Source organism: Podarcis tiliguerta, assembly GCF_965153285.1.
Source record: "Podarcis tiliguerta genome assembly, chromosome: 4".
NCBI lineage: Eukaryota > Metazoa > Chordata > Lepidosauria > Squamata > Lacertidae > Podarcis > Podarcis tiliguerta.
The window spans coordinates 20,159,038-20,183,089 of NC_139537.1; the positions used below are offsets into that span (position 1 = coordinate 20,159,038).

General features: G+C 44.4%; 3 protein-coding genes across 3 annotated transcripts; all 3 read right to left on the bottom strand.

The window, feature by feature from the left end:
- Positions 1-751: 751 nt before the first annotated feature.
- On the bottom strand, positions 752-3,228 carry LOC310675558 (disintegrin and metalloproteinase domain-containing protein 20-like). The gene has a single exon (XM_083436405.1). It carries the CDS (start codon positions 3,086-3,088, stop codon positions 881-883), a length of 2,208 nt encoding a protein of 735 aa, XP_083292531.1. The 5' UTR covers positions 3,089-3,228; the 3' UTR covers positions 752-880.
- Positions 3,229-4,063: 835 nt separating this feature from the next.
- On the bottom strand, positions 4,064-5,255 carry LOC310675779 (disintegrin and metalloproteinase domain-containing protein 21-like; the record flags this gene model as incomplete). The annotated part of the gene is given in 2 exon segments (XM_083436875.1): positions 4,064-5,033; positions 5,036-5,255. Coding segments are annotated over 2 exon segments (729 nt in total). The 3' UTR covers positions 4,064-4,524.
- A 33-nt stretch (positions 5,256-5,288) lies between these two features.
- On the bottom strand, positions 5,289-6,618 carry LOC310675653 (disintegrin and metalloproteinase domain-containing protein 20-like; the record flags this gene model as incomplete). Its single annotated transcript, XM_083436632.1, has 1 exon — positions 5,289-6,618. The coding sequence occupies exon 1, from the start codon at positions 6,597-6,599 to the stop codon at positions 5,289-5,291; it is 1,311 nt and encodes a 436-aa protein (XP_083292758.1). The 5' UTR covers positions 6,600-6,618.
- Between the last annotated feature and the right edge of the window lie 17,434 nt (positions 6,619-24,052).

Here is a 24,052-nt window from a genome sequence, read left to right on the forward strand (position 1 = left end):
TCCCTACCTTGTTTGTGATGTAGATCCTCACACACACCCCATTTCTTTCCATTGAGGACATGGACAGGGCAGAGGTGGAAGAATGGTGGAGACCGCTGCTGCAGGCATTGACTAGAGAGGAGGAATGGGCAGGTAGCATAGACCTCCAGGAGTGGTTTGGCACAGAGCATACATGTAAGGTAGATGAGGGCAAAAGGGGAGAGGAGGAGAACATGGACATGATTCAGCAGGAGGAGGCTGAGCAGCAGTTGAATGAGATCCTGTCGCTGGAGAGTATCCCAGAACCCGTACCCTCCCCCCCAAACCAGGCATTTGCTGAGTATAGTCGAACAGAGAGCTCAGAGGCAACTGTCTCATACCAGTCACAGTCGGATGCAGCAGGAGAAGTTAGATGAACAAGAAATTAATGGAGAAAGGTTGGTGGAACTTCACTCAGGGCAACATTAGGTGCATCTTGAATTCTTCTCTGCAAATTGTATTATAAGCAGAACTGAAAAAACTTGCTGTTTATCTCGCAGCCTTCTTGGGAATCGACCACAGCTGCCGACAGCACCCTGACTTCATTCCCTGCTTGTCCCTGATGTGGCTCTTCACCCATCCCTTCTTCCATGGCGGGGGGGGGGGGATTTTGTATATTCCGCGTTAAAATACAGAGATGGTCTCAAAATATCTGAAAAGGTTTTCCCCAAAAAATGGTTTGTGGATAAACCAAAGATTACCCTGTGTGACACATTTTATCAACAAACTGTTAAAAGAAAAAACTTTAATGAAAAAATTGCACCCTCAAATATGTTAAATAACATCCACCTCATTATACCCTTTTGAAACTTTCTGCATTGTTCACTTCTGTGATCTAGAATGGTTTTAGTTCCTCTGTTCATTATGATGGAGAGATCCTTGAACTCTTTCTTCTAACCTTGTTGCTTAGCACAAACCTGTAATACACACCCATGCCAACAGCAGCAGTCACTGTGGAAAGGACCAACACACTTCCTACAATACTACCTCCAATCACACCATTCCAGTTTTTTGAAATTGGCCCACTGTCAATGCTGCCTCCATATCCTTTCTTTAGACAGTCAGGAGGGGCCCAACCATAAAAACAATGGCAGTGTTTGTGGTTGTTGCATATTCCCCTATTATGGCACTTTGTGGCATTGCAATCATACTGCAAGAGGGACACATTCTTGCATTCCCTACTAATACACATCATGCCAGTGCCACAAGGTGTACCGTCTTCCACTGCTCCAAGATCAGCTACCACCATTCCACTGTGATAGTCGGTAGCCCAGCAGTTACTTTTGCCAATGGTGGTTTGAATGATGGTTTGGTGATCCTCCAAGGTAGGTACACTATGGATATTACTACACTGCATTCGGCCACATAGAATATTTTCAGCATTGCATTTCTTAAAAATACCATGTTCAAGGCCACAATTGCCAAAGCGATCACCTTGAACATTCAGTCCTCTGAAGCAATCCTCTGAAGCTCGTACAGTTTTCTTGCCAAATATCTTTTCACACTGTCCATTCGGAGTACTACAACGACCATGATAGCAATAGACTCCATCACCGCAAGGGGAACCATCTTGTACATGAACATCTTCCGGACATTGGTCCGAAGTCCCAGTGCAAAACTCAGGCAGGTCACAGATGCCAATACTCTTTCTGCAAATGGATCCAGCGGGACGGTACTTGCACCTGGCACAGCACAGTCCAGAAGAACAATTGGCACATGGACGCAACGTGCAATCTGGCCTGCAACATTGATTTGATTGACACTGTGCAGCTGAACCACAGTCACATTGCTCTCCTTTTTCCACTACTTTGTTCCCACAGTATTCGAGGTTATAGATTTGATCAGGGTCTGGTGGAATCAACAAGCAAGGTGAGTCCTTTCGATTGAAATATTTTTGGTAACTGCAGTTGCTAAACTTATCAGTCCGTGAGTGCAAAGCAGACATAATGCAGGCACGTCGATCACATTTACAGTCCGAACTATCATGGGGCATACCAAGATTATGCCCAAATTCATGGGCAAATAGCACAGAAAAATCAAACAAATTGAAATATATTGATACTTCAAGAGCAGTGGCCCAATATTTACTACAAATTTGTCCTACATATGCTAATCCAATAGTACTTCCATACGACCTGTATACAATTAAGTGAGCAGCATCATTCTTTAGATGGTTAAGTAGAGTGTTACGGCTCCATATACTAAAAGCTTTAAGTGTGGCACTTATTCCACCATCAACATCTATGAGGTTCTTTTCCGACCATATCTCCAGTCCTGCTATAGACACTTCAACTAAAAATGGCTCAAAAAATGAATTTGCCATATGGATGGTCTCAAGAAGTTTCATAGCAATATCAGTTTCATTTTTATTAAACTTAACATATCGTTCATGCTCTACCACAAATGCCACCTCTGCATGTCTCTTGTGTGGCCACCAGAGTCCTGCTGGAGAACTTCTGACAGCCACATGCTTTCTGTCTTGGATCATGGCCTCTTGACGCCTTTGCTCTTCCTCCGTCAACCCACACCTCATGTGCATGGCACCCTCCTCTATTTCCAGTCGATACACCACATGCTGAAAGGTAGCAGATGGCTGGACAGGTTCAATTTGATATGTCTCATTGTTAAGTTGTAACAGGCCCCTAAGTCCCTCTGAGCAAGTGCTGAGAGTGACTGAAGAGAGAGGCTTGTCCTGGATGAATCCACTGTAGAAACAATCATCCCTGATGTAATGATAGTCACTCAGGAGGTCCCCTTCCTTATTGTACGTGAAGATGGGGAAGTGTTTAGGAACAATGCCCTTCTTCTGCTTGAGATGTACCACCTGGCCCTTCCCCTCAACCTGCAGCAGGTAGCTGACATCCAGGGTTTCCTGTAGTCCATACCTGAAGCTCAGTTTCTTTGGGATGGTCACCTCATAAGAGGCATACCTAAAGCCCTGAGGTGGTGTCTGGCCACCGGTCTCAATCAGGACATTCCTCAAGAACATAATGAGCAGCAATGCCAGGCTGCCACTCATTTTCCCAGAAAAAGGAAAGTATCTCTTGAAGCACCACCTCTGGCATCTCATCCTTGAAAGGGAAGCTCCAAACAGTTGTTACCAGGTTAGTAGATAGATGGGAAGGAGGCTATATGTGAATTAGAAGAGGAGGAAGATATGTTGCCTAGCAACTGCCAGTGTGCTCCGTCTGTGGAATGGGGGTGGAGCTTGGAGGATCAAAGATGGAACAGAATGGTAGAGAAAGAGCAAGCAAGAGAAGGTTCCTAAGGAGTTTCTGCCTGAGAAGGTTGCAGGAAGAAGAGAAAAAAAAGAGAGAGAGAGAGAGAGAGTCTTATAGCACCCCGTGGACTAACAAGTTCTATTTCAGCATCAGTCAGTGGGCATGAAGCCACTTCATACATTGGATGGGTCATAATCCTCAGTTGTTAGGTATGGAATATAAAAAGTACTTTTTGTGACAATTCAATTAGTGTTTAAATGTATGCAAAACATAAAAATAACTGGTGATAGAACAACCATCTTTGCATTGCTGAGTTCCTTTTCAGCTCTGAGGCAGAACCTCTTCTTCACTTGGCCAGTTGAAGAAGCCCAGGTGAGCAAAGTGCCTCTTCCGGCCACAGTTTTCATTTGTCTTCTTCCTTCAGAGATGGGAAGCCCGCAGGGAGTGCTGGCCACCAGCTCAGTCAAAACCACCCGAATGAGTGAATGACTCCTCTAATCCCCTCAGCATCTTCCTTTTTTGCACACCAAACTGTGGTCTCCCTTAATGGGAGATTCCATGTGCCCCTTTTGACTGGAGATACAACAAGAGATTCATTCTGGATCTTCTGTATACAATATATGGTGTACACCACTCAACTATGGATCTTCCCGTCCTTAAATAGGTAAGGGAAGTTAAAAACCCTAGGGGTAATGTGAAATATTTTAGAAAGGGGATCTAGCATTATCGGAGAACATCTTACCTTCTAGTTTTATCCAAAAGTGTTTTGGCTTCCCTAAATATAGTTTATTTTGAGGAATACCCCGATTTATTTCGAAATCAATTTATTCAAAATACCAGCACTGCTTCCATGCATTTCTTTAGCATGGTATCTTCCTGTATGATAACATTCCATTCCACTGGACAGATTTCTCCCACTCAACATAGGATAGGACTTCTGTCTTGAACAACAAAGAGACTCTCAACATACTGTGAAAGTATAACCAAAGATTTTCATATGTGAATATTTCCCTTTGAGATGAACTGAACCAATGCTTACAGAGGCGAATATATGTTATATAATAGTGCTCATTATACCCATCATACCCTTTTGAAACTTTCTGCATTGTTCACTTCTGTGATCTAGAATGGTTTTAGTTCCTCTGTTCATTATGATGGAGAGATTCTTGAACTCTTTCTTCTAACCTTGTTGTTTAGCACAAACCTGTAATACACACCCATGCCAACAGCAGCAGTCACCGTGGAAAGGACCGACACACTTCCTACAATACTACCTACAATGACATCATTCCAGTTTTTTTGCAATTGGCCCACTGTCAATGCTGCTTCCATATCCTTTCTTTAGACAGTCGGGAGGGGCCCAACCATAAAAACAATGGCAGTGTTTGTGGTTGTTGCATATTCCCCTATTATGGCACTTTGTGGCATTACAATCATACCGCAAGAGGGACACGTTCTTGCATTCCCTACTAATGCACATCATGCCAGTGCCACAAGGTGTACCGTCTTCCACCGCTCCAAGATCAGTTACCTCCATTCCACTGTGGTAGTCTGTAGCCCAGCAGTTACTTTTGCCAATGGTGGTTTGAATGATGGTTTGGTGTTCCTCCAAGGTAGGTACACTATGGATATTACTACACTGCATTCGGCCACATAGAATATTTTCAGCATTGCATTTCTTAAAAATACCATGTTCAAGGCCACAATTGCCAAAGCGATCACCTCGAACATTCAGTCCTCTGAAGCAATCCTCTGAAGCTCGTACGGTTTTCTTGCCAAATATCTTTTCACACTCCCATTCGGAGTACTACAACGACCATGATAGCAAAAGACTCCATCACCGCAAGGAGCACCATCTTGTACATAAACATCTTCCGGACACTGGTCCGAAGTCCCAGTGCAAAACTCAGGCAGGTCACAGATGCTAAGATTCTTTCTACAAATGGATCCAAGGGGACGGTACTTCCACCAAGCACAGCACAGTCCAGAAGAACAATTGGCAAATGGACGCAACATGCAGTCTGGCTTGCAACATTGATCCGATTGACACTACGCAGCTGAACCACAATCACATTGCTCTCCTTTTTCTACTACCTTGTTCCCACAGTATTTGAGATCATACCGTGGGATTCCACCAGTGCCTGGTGGAATCAACAAGCAAGGTGAGTTCTTTAGAATGAAATGTTTATGGTAACTGCAGTTGCTAAACTTATCAGTATGTGAGAGCCAAGCAGCCATAATGCAGAAACGTCGATCACATTTACAGTCCAAACCATCATGGTGCATACCAAGATTATGTCCAAATTCATGGGTGAAAAGTACAGAAAAATCAAACAAATTTCTTAATACTTCAATAGCAGTGGTCCAATGCTTACTACAAATGTGTCCTACATATGCTAGTCCAGCAGTAGTTCCATACGACCTGTATACAATTAAGTGAGCAGCATCATTCTTTAGATGGTTAAGTAGAGTGTTACGGCTCCATATACTAAAAGCTTGAAGTGTGCCTCCAATAGTTTTACCAATATCTATGAGGTTCTTTTCCGACCATATCTCCAGTCCTGCTATAGACACCTCAACTAAAAATGGCTCAAAAAATGAATTTGCAGTATGGATTGTCTCAAGAAGTTTCATAGCAATATCAGTTTCATTTTTATTAAACTTAACATATCGTTCATGCTCCACCACAAATGCCACTTCTGCATGTCTCTTGTGTGGCCACCAGAGTCCTGCTGGAGCACTTTTGACAGCCACATGCTCTGCGTCCTGGATCATGGCCTCTTGACGCCTTTGCTCTTCCTCCGTCAACCCACACCTCATGTGCATGGCACCCTCCTCTATTTCCAGCCGATACACCACATGCTGAAAGGTAGCAGATGGCTGGACAGGTTCAATTTGATATGTCTCATTGTTAAGTTGTAACAGGCCCCTGAGTCCCCCAGAGCAAGTGCTGAGAGTGACTGAAGAGAGAGGCTGGTCCTGTATGAATCCACTGTAGAAACAATCATCCCTGATGTAATAATGATAGTCAACCTGGAGGTCCCCTTCCTTACTGTACGTGAAGATGGGGAAGCCTTTAGGGATGGTGCCCCTCTTCTGCCTGAGGCGCACCACCTGGCTCTTCCCCTCAACCTGCAGCAGGTAGCTGACATCCTGGGTTTCCTGTAGTCCATACCTGAAGCTCAGTTTCCTTGGAATGGTCACCTCATAAGAGGCATACCTAAAGCCCTGAGGTGGTGTCTGGCCACCAATCGCACTCAGGAGATTCCTGAAGAACATAATGAGCAGCCGTGCCATGCTGCCACTCATTTTCCCAGAAAGAGGAAAGAAGCTCTTGAAGCACCACTTCTGGCATCTCATCCCTGTAAGGGAAGCCCCAAACAGTTGTTACCAAGTTAGTAGATAGATGAGAAGGAGGCTATATGTGAATTAGAAGAGGAGGAAGATATGTTGCCTAGCAACTGCCAGTGTGCTCCGTCTCTGGAATGTGGGCGGAGCTTGGAGGATCAAAGATGGAACAGAATGGTAGAGGAAGAGAAGGTTCCTAAGAAGTTTCTGCCTGAGAGGGTTGCAGGAAGAAGATAAAAAAGAGTCTTGTGGACTAATAAATGTTGACATGAGGCCACTTCATAAAGTGGATGGGTTATAGAATCACAGAATCATAGAATCATAGAGTTGGAAGAGACCACAAGGGCCATCGAGTCCAAGCCCCTGCCAAGCAGGAAACACCATTAGAGCACTCTTGACATATGGTTGTCAAGCCTCTGATTAAAGACCTCCAAAGAAGAAGACTCCACCACACTCCTTGGCAGCAAATTCCACTGTCGAACAGCTCTTACTGTCAGGAAGTTCTTCCTAATGTTTAGATGGAATCTTCTTTCTTGTAGTTTGGATCCATTGCTCCGTGTCCGCTTCTCTGGAGCAGCAGAAAACAACCTTTCTCCCTCCTCTATGTGACATCCTTTTATATATTTGAACATGGCTATCATATCACCCCTTAACCTCCTCTTCTCCAGGCTACACATGCCCAGCTCCCTTAGCCGTTCCTCATAAGGCATCGTTTCCAGGCCTTTGACCATTTTGGTTGCCCTCCTCTGGACACGTTCCAGTTTGTCAGTGTCCTTCTTGAACTGTGGTGCCCAGAACTGGACACAGTACTCCAGGTGAGGTCTGACCAGAGCAGAATACAGTGGCACTATAACTTCCCTTGATCTAGATGCTATACTCCTATTGATGCAGCCCAGAATTGCATTGGCCTTTTTATCTGCCGCGTCACACTGTTGGCTCATGTCAAGTTTGTTGTCAACCAAGACTCCTAGATCCTTTTCACATGTACTGCTCTCAAGCCAGGTGTCACCCATCTTGTATTTGTGCCTCTCATTTTTTTTTGCCCAAGTGAAATATTTTACATTTCTCCCTGTTAAAATTCATCTTGTTTGTTTTGGCCCAGTTCTCTAATCTGTCAAGGTCGTTTTGAAGTGTGATCCTGTCCTCTGGGGTGTTAGCCAGCCTTCCCAGTTTGGTGTCATCTGCAAATTTGATCAGGATGCCCTTGAGTCCATCATCCAAGTCGTTGATAAAGATGTTGAATAAGACTGGGCCCAAGACAGAACCCTGTGGCACCCCACTAGTCACTCTTCTCCAGGATGAAGAGGAACCATTGATGAGCACCCTTTGGGTCCGGTCAGTCAGCCAGTTACAAATCCACTGAGTGGTAGCATAGTCAAGACCGCATTTTACCAGCTTCTTTACAAGAATATCATGGGGCACCTTGTCAAATGCCTTGCTGAAATCAAGGTAGGCTACATCCACTGCATTCCCTTCATCTACCAGGCTTGTAATTCTGTCAAAAAACAAGATCAGGTTAGTCTGACATGACTTATTTTTCAGAAATCCATGCTGACTATTGGTGATCACAGCATTCCTTTCTAGGTGCTCACAGACTGTTTGCTTAATGGTCTGCTCCAGAATCTTCCCTGGTATTGATGGGTTATGATCCTTAGTTTTCAAGTATGGAATATGAAAAGTACTTTCTGTGACAATTCAATTAGACTTTAAATGTATGCAAAACCTAGAAATAACTGGTGATAGCACAATCATCTTTGCATTGCTGAGTGCTTCTTCCCACCACAGTTTTCACTTGTCCACCTCCTTCAGAGAAGTGAAGCCAGCAGGGAGAGCTGGCCACCAGCTCAGTCAAAACCACCCGGATAAGTGAATGACCCCTCTAATCCCTCCCAATCCCCTCAGCATCTTCCTTTTTCGCACACCAAGCTGCAGCCTCCCTCAATGGGAGCTTCCATGAGTTCCTGCTCCAGGCCTTGAGTTCCAAATCTCCCACAGTTTCTTTCCCAAATGAAGCACCTCAGTGGCACACAATGGGCACCCAGGTCTCTTCACTTTCCAGCACCATAGTTGTTCTGTCAGGTACTGGACTTCCCCTGCTCTTCCCACCCCCCCCCCCCACAAATTCACCACAATCACCTCAGTTCTCTCCCAATTTCCAGTTTGACTTGGTTCATTCTGGCAGCTGCTGCAGGACACAAAACTCTCCCCAACCTTCTCCCTCCATTTCAAGAAAGTGGAGTGCCCTACCTGGTAGGTGGGTGGTGGGGCTGTGTGCACCTCTGATTCACAGTCTCACCACACTGCTTGCCGGCCAAAGGGTGTTGCTGGGTGGCCTATACCACCCCAGAAAAACCCCTACCATCCAGGAGCCAGTCCAGGGTGACGCAGCAGAAGCACAATTATTGCACACACACCCCAGGCCTGTGTCTCCAGTGGGGGCCACCTTGGTCAACCCCTAGGTACACCCCTTCTTCGTGCATACAGCCCATAGCACCTAAGTTCCTTGAATTCCCCCATCAAAAGCAACCTGCTACTTCTCTCAAAGACAGGCAGTGCTTTTCAACCTTCCATTCAACTCAGAACATTCACAAACATTCCATGACAGTACAAGAGCTTAGCCAATAGAATGGCAACTCCAGGGTACCAGACTTTCCTCTTTATTAGACCAGCAGACAAGATAGCAATTCTTCATTTACTGCAAAATGCAATTTACCTATATACAGAGTAAACAGAAACCACACATCCTTCTTTATTCGACCTCCACCTGCTCTTCAGACTACATTAGAATATGGCATTTTCCACCCTGTCTAGCTGTTACCATTTTATTTCTGTCAACTATTTAATTTTTTTTTCCTTAAAGAGGTGAAGTGATTTATAATGTTATTCCAGTGGTTCAACATCCTCTTGACTAGAGATGTGCTCTCTTAAATGCATGTCATAGTTTTTTATCAGTTTGGTAGCAAAGTTGCAGAGATAAGAGGAAGGTGTTGCTTCACGTTGTGATGCAAGTCCTTCTTGGAGGTGGGGGGGGGGAACAATCACTATCTATGGCTCTAAAGGGTTTTCTTTTGATGGAAAAGATTAGCTAGGAGGCTTTGCTTTGCTGCAGTGTTGCTGCCAGAGAAAAAAGGGGGTCTGAAAATCAACGTACCCTGGGATACTGTAATCTTTTCTAATGGTATGTGGTAGGAACCAGGCTCAGAACCTTTATGAAGTGAGAGCACAATTATTATTTTTCTTTGGTTCTCTCTTTCCTGACAGGCCAACACATTTCATGTCTGTTCTTTAGTTTTTGAACCCTACAGTAGAAGACAGGTATAAGGCACCCTTTAAGGAGTATAAGAGAAGTTGCCCCCCCCCCAATTTCACATGGGATCACTAATTCTGGAGGTAGCTAGATTTCTGGCAAATCCATTGTTGGTAGCTCTACGCACGTGCTTCATATGTCATGCTAAAGCAATCCATGGCTTAGTGCAGAAGCATCAGCGTGTGGGTTCTCTGGTGAGATATTGCAACTGCTTTTCTCCTCCTCCTCCTCCAGTCCTGCTGTTGCTATGCTGCTGTGAACCAAGCCAAACCATGGCTTGGCTCTCAACAGCAGCAGAGCCAGAGGAGAGGCAACATGGCTGCAATCTTCTCTCTGACGAGGTCCTTTATACTCCAGCGCTTGCACTAAGCCACTGTTTGTATTTGCATTTGGTGCATATCAAGCCGCACTTCACCCCACCCCTGAGGGATTGTTGCTGCAAATATACTAGGGCATGAATTTATTTGATCCTATCTACATCAAGCTAAGGGACGCGGGTGGCGCTGTGGGTTAAACCACAGAGCCTAGGACTTGCCGATCAGAAGGTCGGTGGTTCGAATCCCCGCAATGGGGTGAGCTCCCGTTGCTCGGTCCCTGCTCCTGCCAACCTAGCAGTTTGAAAGCACGTCAAAGTGCAAGTAGATAAATAGGTACCGCTCTGGCGGGAAGGTAAATGGCGTTTCCGTGCGCTTCTCTGGTTCGCCAGAAGCAGCTTAGTCATGCTGGCCACATGACCCGGAAACTGTACGCCGGCTCCCTCGGCCAATAAAGCGAGATGAGCACCACAACCCCAGGGTCGGCCACGACTGGACCTGATGGTCAGGGGTCCCTTTACCTTTACCTTTACATCAAGCTATATTCTATGTTTATCACCAGAATCCAATATAATTGCGCATTGTATTAATTAACATTATTTTTTAATATATTAGTGGCCACGTGATAATTTTAGCTTATAAATTTTATTGTTTAATGTCTTAACTTGTATAAGGTATTTTACCGCTCTGTTTAGAGTAGGTAATGTCTTGATAATATAAATGTTTAAAGTTTTTGTATCAATCCAGTATATTTACTTTTAATTGTTGAATGATTCTATGTACACTGTGGCAGCCTTTGGCTATGTGCAATAAAACTGACTGACTGAATATACTAGGGCAGACATGTCCAAAGTGTCAATCATGATCGACAGGTAGATGGATGGATTTCCGTCAGTCACACTATGGCCAGGCAGCCTTTGCTCCTCCCTCACAGCCAGGGCTTGGCTGTGGGAGGGAGGGAACTGCACCTCCGCTTCCACACACAGCGCACACCGGCAGGCTGAATGGGGCTTGCGAGGCGGCTGCAGGAGGGAGAAAGTTGTGCCTCCACTTTTGCCATCCTCGGCTGGGCAGCCCTTGCTGGGTACTGCAAGGCCGTGCTCACGTGGCAGGCAGAGGGTGCAGCGGTCCCCCGTGGGAGCAAAGGGAGGTGGGTTGTGGGGCTGTCGATGCTCTGCATTCAGGATGAGGCTGGATAAAAAGAGGGCACTTTTCCTTCTTCCTCCATACAGAGTGACCTGTGGTTTGATCAGCTGTTACCTCCATTTGGGCAATACATGGAAGAAGGCGATGGAATCGACCGCGGATCCGTGCTAAGGAAAGAAAGGGGTTTTTCCTGGCCACCAACACCTTACCTCTTGCACCTAATGACAATGGAATAGTGTGGTAGATCACTGCCAGTTTTTAATGCTGGATAATAGATCTCAGCCTACTTGAAGTTAAAGGTAAAGGGACCCCTGACCACTGGGTCCAGTCGTGACCAACTCTGGGGTTGCGGCGCTCATCTTGCTTTATTGGCCGAGGGAGCCGGTGTTTGTCCGTAGACAGCTTCTGGGTAATGTGGCCAGCATGACTAAGCCACTTCTGGTGAACCAGAGCAGTGCACGGAAACACCGTTTCCCTTCCTGCCGGAGTGGTACCTATTTATCTACTTGCACTTTGACGTGCTTTCGAACTGCTAGGTTGGCAGGAGCAGGGACTGAGCAACGGGAGCTCACCCCGTCGCAGGGATTCGAACTGCCGACCTTCTGATCGGCAAGTCCTAGGCTCTGTGGTTTAACCCACAGCGCCACCTGCATGCCTATACTAGGGGATGCATTCCAATTCCCTGACAAAGCTTCTCTTGTCCCCACTGCCCCTGCCCACATGTGGAGGTTTCTCTCACCAAGCCCCGTACTGCAGAGGATGCCTACACACACACACACACACACACACACACACACACACACAGAGGAGAGCATTATATGCAGAAGGCTTCACACGACAAAAGCTCGGAAGGGGGAGATTGTTGGCCATGCCACATTAAATCAGGATCTGAATCCACTAGTGAACTTTCAGCCACACTCAACCTAGGTTGACAAAAATTGTTACAATGGACAAGAAATTAATAAGACCATGCCTAATTCCTGGCCTAGGGACATTATTTTAAGAGTCCATCTCAAAAGAAGTCCCCAAGCTGGTTATTTGAATCAGACCTAAATATGTATATGCTGCCAAAAATAAATAAAATCCTCCATGGTGCACTCTTCATGGGGCTGCTATTTCTTTAAGGTAGAATTTCTGGCAGAATAAATTCTTATCTTACAGTACATTATTTCTGATGTCTGAAGCCTGCACACCTTAAGATAGTCACAGAAGGCAGCTTCAGTAGGAAATGGCGGAACCAGAAGACAAGCATGGAATATATGTGTTTTGCGTTCAGTTTTCTTCTCCAACAGGTTTTTTTAAAAACGGAGTTTTGCAGAAGGAAATGTTCAACTTGTCTAGGATTGGAAACTTTCCTTAATGTATGATGTACAAAAATAAACATATGTTTAAAATGTGCAAGTAAAGCTTTTCCAGGGACGCGGGTGGCACTGTGGGTTAAACCACAGAGTCTAGGACTTGCTGATCAGAAGGTCGCGGTTCGAATCCCCACGCCGGGGTAAGTTCCCGTTGCTCAGTCTCTGCTTCTGCCCACCTAGCAGTTCGAAAGCACGTCAAAGTGCAAGTAGATAAATAGGTACCACTCTGGCAGGAAGGTAAATGCTGTTTCCGTGCGCTGCTCTGGTTCGCCAAAAGCGGCTTAGTCATGCTGGCCACATGACCCGGAAGCTGTACGCCGGCTCCCTCGGCCAATAAAGCGAGATGAGCGCCACAACCCCAGAGTCGGCCACGACTGGACCTAACGGTCAGGGGTCCCTTTACCTTTACCTTTAAAGCATTTCCTGGCATGGAGATGCAGTGATGGGACTCTTCACCTAGTGAATTTGTGTAAGCTGGGCATACTGCTGTTCTCCAGGTGCAGGTACGGTAAAAAGTACTGTGAATGCTGAAGATGGGATCCATCCCACCCCCAAGCCAGCAAAACTCATGTTAAATTTTTCCACGTTCCTTGTGGAATCCCCTCCTCCTCCTCCCAAAGTTCCCACTTGTCCCAGTATCTCCTGGGGCCTTTAAGAAGACCCTAAATTCTTCCAAGCTGATTCTTCCAAGCTTTTAGTTTATTTTATTTTTTTGCAACTGCTTTATTATTTATACCCGGAGGTCTCAGGACGGTTCACAGAATAAAATCAAAATATAAAACAACAAAATACATAATCAAAATAAAAACAACAACCCAGTAACTCCCCCCCCCAAGGAAAAAAACACACATTTTAAAAGGGCATTGGATGTCAATCAAATCAACCAAAGGTCGGGTAAAAAGGAACATTTTCTCTGATGTCATCTTTTCGATCGCTTTGTTTTTATGTCCTCTTTATGTTCAATTCTTTTGTTCTTAACACTTTTATTATAAGTTACCTTGTCAGGCAACGTAGAGGCATGGGGGGAATAATATCTAAGGACTCAGGACCAGTTTACAAGTTTGCAAAAAGAAACAAGAGTTCAATTTCTTCATCAGCTGTACCACTTCAGGTTAGTGAAGTGTGGGAAATACCAAACCAAAGGCACGCTGCCAATTCAAGACCTGTTGGGAGTTTCCCCAATTCCACTTCGTATTACTGGCTCCATATAAGTGTGAGGGAAATCATAGCATGAATGATTAGGTTTGCCATATGTCCTCTTTTTCCAGGACATGTCCTCTTTTTCATGGGTAGAGTCATCCTAAGCAATCCATAGTTAAAAGTCGTTGTTGTTTAGTCGTTTAGTCATGTCCGACTCTTCGTGACCCCATGGACCAGAACACGCCAGGCACTTCTGTCCTCCACTGCCTCCCACAGCTTGGACAAACTCATGCTGGTAGCTTCGAGAACACTGTCCAACCATCTCATCTTCTGTCGTCCCCTTCTCCTTGTGCCCTCAATCTTTCCCAGCATCAGGGTCTTTTCCAGGGAGTCTTCTCTTCTCATGAGGTGGCCAAAGTATTGGAGCCTTAGCTTCATGATCTGTCCTTCCAGTGAGCACTCAGGGCTGATTTCCTTAAGAATGGATAGGTTTGATCTTCTTGCAGTCCATGGGACTCTCAAGAGTCTCCTCCAGCACCACAATTCAAAAGCATCAATTCTTCGGCGATCAGCCTTCTTTATGGTCCAGCTCTCACTTCCTAGTTAAAAGTATAAGTCGGCAAATATGTCCCCCTTTTTTTGCTCTTCAAAATATGGCAGCCCGACATGATACCATCCCACCATGCTTCTGGTGCCTCACATTATCCTTCCATTGCTGGGGACTATGAGTGATGTCCTGCTTGCAGGCTTCCCACAAGCATCTGGTTGGCCATTGAGGAAACAGAATAGATGGGCCTTTGGTCTCACCCCCCAGGGCTCCTTCTTACCTTCATAACTTCACATTGACAATCCTTGGATAAGAGAGAAGGCGTACTGTCTTCCATGACAGACTCTTTCTTGCCAGAATGTTTACTTCCAGCAGTTGGTCTACTGCAGTCACCTCCTTTCTCAGCTCTCTTTAATATTCTTAACAGCTAAAATTCACAGATGGTTGCACGATCCACAAAATTCACATAGCAACCACATTGCAGCCTTTCCTGTGAGCTTGCAGGACAGAACAGCTTGATAACAGAAGACGGGAACAGTTTGGGTGGGGAGAGAGAGGATCATTTTCTTACATAATAGAAATAGAGCATCTCCCAAACCCCAGCTTTTATATAAAGTGTCAGGAAGTACGAATGTACTGTTGTGCAAATAAAGGGATAATATTATTTCCAGCCACTACAAGAGTAACTGTAAATACAAAATGGACACATTCTTCCAGCAATATATGCATTCTTTAAAAAAAGGGTAAGGAGTTGGGGTTGTGTGCAAGAAACATCCCAACTGCTTATGCTACATTTTCTTTTAAATATAGCTGGCCGGCAGAAAAGAGCAAAGGAATCCGCCTTATACAGGTTAAGACCATCTCGCTCTGCATTGTTTACACTGGCATGCAGAAACTCCCCAGAATTTCAAACAAGAGCCTTTTGCAGCCTTATGTGGAAATGCCAAGGACAGAACCTGCGGCCTTCTGTATGCAATGCAACTGCTTTACCACTGAACTGTGGCCCTTGCCGTAGACATGTCTGGTAGAAGTGGATTTGGCTAGAAAAACTGAGGTAGATTCATCTGTGTATGTCTCTGATCAACCCTGCCATATAAATACTTGCCTGTTTTATCTTATCCAGGAATATGGGTCTTTGTGAGACTTTTGCAAAAAGCTTTGGTTGTGAATAGCCAACATGGAGTCCTCCAGATGTTGTTGGATGCCAGCTGCCAGAGACACAGCATTGCCAATTATCTCTATGTTGCACCAGAGTTCAACATCACCTGAACTGTGTAAAAGAAGATGTTCAGTGCCACAACCAAGAAGACTCGCTTCCACAAAGACACAAGGTGACATTCCACTGACCATGGCATAGCTGGCAAGGCCTGCCCTGAGGTGACTGTCCACCAAGTACAAAAATACAGGTCAAGCATAGGTGGAGGTGCAGGTTAAACACTCCAACAAAAACCCAAAGTGCATTGATTCCACCTCAAGTCTTCTTGGTGGAACAGGCTGGACCTTCAAGATGCTTTGGCAAAGCCCATGGTTCTCTGACTGAATCAAAATGTAGCCTTGTCCTTGCCCTTTGCACACCACTGGACTCCTAGCTGAAGTGGAGGGGGAAGGATAATGATAAATCATCTCTGCCCATTACCTATACTTTTTTGGGCCATCTTTGTTCCCATGGCAACGTATCACTGGGGTATTTGCCTCACAAAGCCATAAGCCAGGCTAGATTTGGTCAACTGGTTCAAGCACTTTAGAACACAGCCTAAACACCTTACTCAAAACACTGTTCTCCTGTGCTGAATGTAAACTGCTCTGGGAGCATGGCTGGGCTGAAAGTGTGGGATACAAAACAGGAAATAAGCATTTACCAAAATCCATACCCAGTTTTTCTGTCAAATACTCAGCGTGGCTCCGCAGATGGCTACCTTAACCCACACCGAAGCTGCAGAAAACTGGAAGTGATAACATGAAAGCTTTGCCCTAGTTTGCCTTTCCTTGGGGGGCGGAATGAGGAGAGGGAGTGAGGAGGGGAAAAGGGAAAGAAAAGAAGAGGCAGTTTCTCCAGCCAAGCATGGACTTACCTGTTGGAGCAGGGGCATGCATTTGAAGAGCATCCCTAACTTGGCACAGAGAGAGAGAGAGAGAGAGAGGGAGGGAGGGAGGGAGAGCATAGCAGAGTGGAACTACAGGACAAACTGTGTCCTGTATTGAATCAATAGGGAATGTAGTATTTTACATTGAACTACAGGACAATCCTATATTATATGGGATGAGTGGCAACCCTACTCATACAGTGTCAGAAGCTGTTCCAGAGCTGTTTAACTTGAGACCTATTTAGTTCCACCCAAGCCCCTGGCTGTGTACAGGGGCCCTGCAGGCTGCTTGACACACACACACAAAACCCTAAAGGAGTTACACCTTTGGAAGTGGAAAGTAAGATTGCCATGATTGCTGCCTCCACCAGAAAATGAATGGTCCCACTGTGCTGAGTGCGAAGTCCTCCCTTGAATATTTAATAATGGGAATATGATTCACTAAGAGGCAGGGTGGGTGACAGTAATTAAGGGGATTCTATCAGGAATGCCTGCCTTGCAAGTAGAAGTGTACAATCCCCACACTGACCCCATGCTGACATTTTGTTATTCATCCCCAGGTGTGGGTCTTTGTAACAGATGACTGGAAGTGCCGGGCTGTTAAAATCGAAAGCGCTCCCTTGCCGAAGCCTAGTGGCCTTGCGGAGCTTTGCTTTTTAAATATTGTTTTTGAGTCAAGAAGACTGTGCCATTGTTTGCTAGATTGAGGAAATGCTTTCTAATAACAGCAGCATTTGGTTGGGCTTTATTTTTAGTAAAACAAAATGAAATAAATACTAATTTCTGTAACAACCTAGCAAAACAGGGTATTTTATGAGCCCTTATTAGGACACTATGCAATCCGTCAAAACTAGGTTGCTCATTTAATGACTGCTGCTGGTCACACTCGGAATAAAAGGACAGTGAGGCACAGTGGTTTGCCAAGCCTTAAGCCTATTGCTACATTATCCATATCATTTCTGAAATGGTTTTTAGTTGGTTAAAAACAAACCCTAAAAACAAACAGAGAAAAGAGAGATTATGCCAGTGACAGCAGACTGGGCATAGGTGTGGTGCTCCTACAGGCTGTCCAATTTTTAGATCACTCATTGCAAGTTGGCGTTCTGTGCCAGTCTTCCTTTGTAAGAGCTGGATACACACAACCTAGTTTCACATGGTGGTTCATGCAAATATTCGCCATAAAGGAAAACAGTATAGCGCTATATAAAGAGCAGGCAAAAAATATCTAAGGCAGCCTTTGCCAAGCTGGTGCTCCCTAGATGTTTTGGACTTTATAGGGAACAATTTGAACCCCAGTCTCTTGGGTCCTAATCCAACACTCTAACTAACCAACTGAGTATGTTTCTGGATCCAGGTAGCCTCAGTGGTTAGAAGTGTCTTTTACCAACTGCAACTGGTACAACAGCTACGGACATTCCTGGACTAGGGAAACTTGTCCATCAGTCAGTTCATGCACTGGTTGTTTTAGGACTGGATTACTGCAATGTGCTCTATGTGGGAATTTCCTAGTGCTTGATCCAGAAGCTGCAGTTAGTGCAGAGTTCTGCAGCACAATTGCTGGTAAGAGCGAGATCTTGTCTGTATATAACACCTGTGCTCAGAGACCGGCACCAATTGCCGTTTTGCTGCTGGGCCCGCTTCAAGTTGTTACTTTTAGTGTATAAAGCCCTGAACAGCTTGGGAGCAGTTTACCTGCAAGATCAGTTTACCCCATACCAATCCACTTCACTGCTTTGATTGGTGAAACTGGCACTCTTACGTTTACCACATTTGTAGGAAATCAGTCTTTTTAGTGAGACAGCACCTACACTTGGCATCAGGCAGGTACCTTCACAGAACTCTTTTCAGTACCTGTAAAAACTTTTATATTTAGACAAGCCAACTCAGATGTGTGTTAAACCACATCCATTTTTAGTTAATTGCTGGTTTTAATTTATTTTATGTTTAAAACAGTTGTTTTAACCTTTTTACTGATGATTTTATTGTTTTATTCTTTTTGTAAATGGCTTTGAGGTTCCAACAATCATAAATTTTATGAAATTGATGGATCAATCAATCAATAATACACCACACTGCCATATAGCTATTATGCCAATAGCCATTCAGTGACATGCTTTTTCTCTCCATTTTGCCATCATGGCTTATAGAACCACTAGACCAGGCTTCCTCAACCTCGGCCCTCCAGATATTTTGAGACTACAACTCCCATCATCCCTGACCACTGGTCCTGCTAGCTAGGGATCATGGGAGTTGTAGGCCAAAAACATCTGGAGGGCCAAGGTTGAGGAAGCCTGTGCTAGACCAATCCACCATGGTTTCTAGATCAGGTAAGTGCCCTATTGCTGAACTACAACTCCCAGCAACCCCAGCAAGCATGGCCAATGGCCAGAGATGATGGGAGTTGTAGTTCAACAACATCTGGAGGGCCAAAGCTTCCCCACACCTGCTCTGGAGCATTCTTTTACCCAAATAAGTCCTCATCTACAACCCACACAAGCCTTTTGTTTCCTTTCCACCAGAATGAAGAATTTGGAAGCAAGTTCTGTGAAACCAACAGATTTGCCTTCATTTCCTTGCAAAATGTGCATACATATCAAAGTCTACATTTAATACACCGTTCCATCAATACCGTTCGTTGCCATTTATCATCTGCTTTTCTCTCTCTTAATTTATTTAATCAACTTCCTTTCCCCAATCTATCAGTAGACTCATAATTACATTACATACTAAAAGTGGCCTGTTGAAGGAAAGACTCATTAACTAACTATTCACTTATACATCTCTGGTCAGGGCAATCAAGAAAGGTGCAGTGATCTCAGTTGGTAGAGCATGAGACTTTTAATCTCAGAATCGTGGGTTTGAGCCCCACATTGGGTTGTACTAACTACATGATCCTTGTAAAGGTAAAAGGTAAAGGTACCCCTGCCCGTACGGGCCAGTCTTGACAGACTCTAGGGTTGTGCGCTCATCTCACTCTAGAGGCCGGGAGCCAGCACTGTCCGCAGACACTTCCGGGTCACGTGGCCAGCGTGACAAGCTGCATCTGGCGAGCCAGCGCAGCACACGGAACGCCGTTTACCTTCCCGCTGGTAAGCAGTCCCTATTTATCTACTTGCACCCAGGGGTCCTTTCGAACTGCTAGGTTGGCAGGCGCTGGGACCAAACGACGGGAGCACACCCCGCCGCGGGGCTTCGAACCGCCGACCATACGATCGGCAAGTCCTAGGCGCTGAGGTTTTACCCACAGCGCCACCCGCGTCCCACATGATCCTTGTGGTCCCTTTCAATTCCACAATTCTATAACAATCCAGTCTTACCCTCCAAGAAAAGTGGACAGGATAAAGCCCAAATGCATTGTGCTGGTCCAGTATTATCCAAGGCTCAAATATTCCTTTTGGCTTAAAGCACTTAGGCAGCCTAGCTAGGTCAGGCTAGACCAGCTGTGCTGTTCCTGGCCATAAGTGACAGTATGGGGTGCAAAGATGGACAAATGCCACCCCAGAAACCTGTGCTGTTTATTGTTTCCCAATTATGGGGGTTCAGAGCAGATTGGGAGGGTGACATATGGAGAAAATAGGGAGAGGAAGTCTCCTTGTGCAGATGTAAGTCTTTGCCCTAATGGGATGACTTCCGTGGGTACAACCTACAGCAATTCAATTCATGTTTCCCCGTCCCCTGTCTTCAGCTGATTGCCTTAAGCAGTTTGTCTTCAAAGCTGAGATGCTCCGGTCTGGATCCCTTCAATCTCCGAAGCAATTCAAAGTCTCTAAAGGTCTGGATGCAGAAATAATTGAGACGTGAATGTGTCTCACTAACAAGGTAGTTAGTTATTCCAGGCTGAATGCAAAGTAAAATGATGTGATTACATATGGAGGCGGATTCTCTGTTCTTGCAATGCATGCTTAACTCTCATTCACTTCTTCTGCCTTTTTCTTTTTCCCTTCAGAAATAGGGATGGAGGAGAAAATCGATTCACTTCACATTTAAATCTGAATCAATCAAATTCACACTTTCTGAGACGGTATGAGAACTGAAATGTAGCCATCCTTCCAAATCTCACTTATCTGAAATTCGCAACACAGTTCTCCATGCAACCAATGTTTGCAAAAATGCATTATATAAGGTCAAGGTGTGCCTAGAAATGAATATATTAGTGTCAATAACATACGGAAATGCCTTATATTTGGAGAGTGCTTGTGTCAAAACAGCATTAAAAATGTTGTCAGAGAAATTCACACTAAAATGTTGAGGAATTTTTGTGAGGATTTATATATCTATATCTATATCTATATCTATATCTATATATATCTCCAAATTGATGCAGTAATGTTGAGAACCAAATTTAAAATGAAAACTAATAGAATAGAAACTGGCAGACCCTTCCATCCTAACCCAGAAATGACCACCTCTCTCTGAACTGATATTGTGTGTCCAGGGCTCCATATTATCTGCATTTACTTCACTATCCTGCAGTGTGTGGATTGACTGACCTCTTGACATACAACTCAGTATCTGTGACTGCCATATATTTCCCTCAGGACTCCTGTACTTTTTGCAGCAGCATCACAGGCAGAAACCCAACAGGCAATGCTTTCTGTCCCTGCATTTCAAGGCCAGCAAATGCTGCTGAAAGAAAAGCGTTCAATTGCGCAAGACCCACTTCTACAAATCAGATCGAGATGGATTCTCATTATTGTTCTCATTATTGCAGCAAAGCATTTTTAGCAGCGCCAAGAGAACGTGGCTAATAAAAAATAAATTAAAATGTTGATTAAGTCTTCAATCTTATACATATTTACTTGGATGTAAATTTTATTGAAATCAGTGTTCCTTACTTCTGAATAAATATGTTTTAGGATTGGAGCATTAGTGTGAAATAGAGTTGGTTTAATGTGTGAGGTGAAGTCTGTCCCCTTGGAATCTGTTTGCCCCCTTTTTCCCTCATAAATATTTTAGGTTGCTACCGGTTTTCATGGCTTCACCAGGCTCACAAATTAGTGGTGTGCAGCTGTTGCCTCCTTCTCCCCTTGCCTTTTTAAAGTGACTTTGCCATCACATACAAATGCCAACTCAACTCAACATTGGTGACAGAAGTGGTGGTAATTGAAGGCTTCTCAGGACTTTCTTACCCCTCAATGCCATAGCTCCCTTACTGTTCATGTTGTTAAAGACATAGATACAGTAAAAGATGTAGAACTCAGCCTTGGCCCAAGTGATGTGCCAGTGTTCAAAAGTAAGTTTAATTAACACAAAGGCAGGGCAAACGCTCTAGCTCTGCAGCACACACACACACACACACACTGCTGTTCCGTTCACCTCCCTACTTCTGCAATGCAATGTTCTGAAGCATAGGATCTTTTGTACTTTTCAGAGGCATTTAGGTTTGCAATCAACAGCTGGTTTTCCAGGTAGCTGATGCCCATCCATGTTGCTTACTCCAAGGAAAATAGCTGTCACTAAGCACTCATGTATTGCTACTGTATTCGCACTTGTGTAAACAACATAAGTAATAATTTGTTCTCTTCCTCAGCTATCGCCTATCATTGAAGATGCCCTCGAGCCTTATTAGCTAACAAAAAGTAGAGAACAAAAAAGAATTATTTCTAGCATTAATGAGCAAATACCATATGGGGAATTATTAATTGAGGAGCTCAATTCAGCATCATAAAGTACCTGTATAGAAACGAGCAAGGCTCTCTCTCACTCCATAAAAGCTAACTTTCTCCCAAAAAGATTACCACATGCATTACCTTATCTCTGCCTAATGAAGGCAGTTTCACTGCTGCATTAATGGGATATTATATGGAGGGAAGCCTCCTCTCTAGCAAATATCCAAGCATGATGTAATGTGCCAAGATTAACTTTATCTACAGCTCGTGAGAGGTGTTGTTGGAAGCCGCCCAGAGTGGCTGGGGAAACCCAGCCAGATGGGCGGGGTACAAATAAATTATTATTATTATTATTATTATTATTATTATTATTATTATTATTATTATTATGTCTAGAAATTCACATGACAGCTGCTGCACTTTGGAGCATTTATGCTAGTTTGTCTAACCAGGGGAAAGCTTCAGTTTTATCTTTCATAGTTACTGGCACACAAACAGCCCAGAAGCCAAAGGAAAACTTGGTTAGACTTGTAGTTGGTGGGGGATTCTTTGCTTTTTGTAAGTCCCTGCTCTCCTTATAAGAGAAACTGGAAGCTTCTAGTGGCTCAGTTGGTTAGAGCATGGTGCTGATAGCAGCAAGGTGGTGGGTTCATCCCCATATGGGCCAGCTACATATTCTTTCATTGTGGGAGGGTTGGACTAGCTGACATAGGGAACCTGCAGCCCTCTAGCTGTTGCTGGATTACAACTCCTGTAATTCCTGATGCCAGATCGGGACTGGGAAAGGTGTCTGTGTGAGACCCGAAAACCAGGGATTTTCCTTTCCGTCTGGAACTCACCAGAACTTAGTTCTGGCACCTCTTAGATGTGTTCCAGGACATTTCAGGTCGTCATCATTGCCATTCTAAGAGTACGATGGCGGCACCTGGGAAGCCTGCAAAAGTGTAGACTGCTGGTGAAATAATTTGTTGAATGAAAGAAACACACACACACACACAGAGACCCCTTGGTCACCTTGAAAGTAAGGTAAGTCCATCAAAACTTCACACTTTCAGTCATGGAAAGTTTTTGAAGGCAGTTTCCTCTTTCATTAATGGATGGAGAATGGTCAAGAAAAAACACAGGAGAAATTTTTGGCACACCACTTGTGTGCTGCGTAGTATTGAGTAAGCCTCAGGTTAGAGGTATGTTGTTGTTGTTTTTAAAAATCTCCTTCCTAAGGTATTTGAATTTGCTGACTTTTTTTCATATGTGTAAGGCAAGAGTGGGAATCCTGTGGTCCTCCAGAACCTGTTGGACTACAGCTACCATCCTGCCTCACCATTGGCCATGCTGGTTGGGTCTGATGCGTTCAAGTACATCTGGAGGATCATATATCCCCCAACCCTGATGTAAGGGGACAGGCAGCCTAATGTTCGGCAGTGATATTGATATAACCTATATTGTTGTCATTTGTTTGATTAGTGACGTATGCTTCAAATTAGCACAGTACCTTTGTGTGTTCAACTACATCTATTATGTATTTAAGAGGTGGGTTGTTTTGTTTGTTTGTTTGTTTGTTTGTATGATGCAATGAAAGTCAAACTGCAGAACAAGCTTCCCTGGTGAGATTCCAAGAAGAGGCAGATGCAAAACCAGAAAAAAAAACGGAAAAAAAACCAAAATGCTAAAAATAAGTGTGCTCTTTTGTATTCTTTTCTCCATCTAGAAATTGCAAAGCTGCTTTGAGCTAGAATAGCAAATACTTTATTTTTTGGTTTCTAAAATGAGCCAACCAAGCCAGTAATTTTGTGGTTGTCGGCAAGCAGGTGTTGGATTTGGCTCTGGGGAAAGTGAACTCAGCTCCCTACCATGGAATGGCAAGTTATTGTCTCTAGCCTTCACACACATTCTAAAATGTAAATTATCTCCTTTCTCCAGCCTTTTTTTTTAACAGTCAGTGTCACTCTGTTTCTTTGAG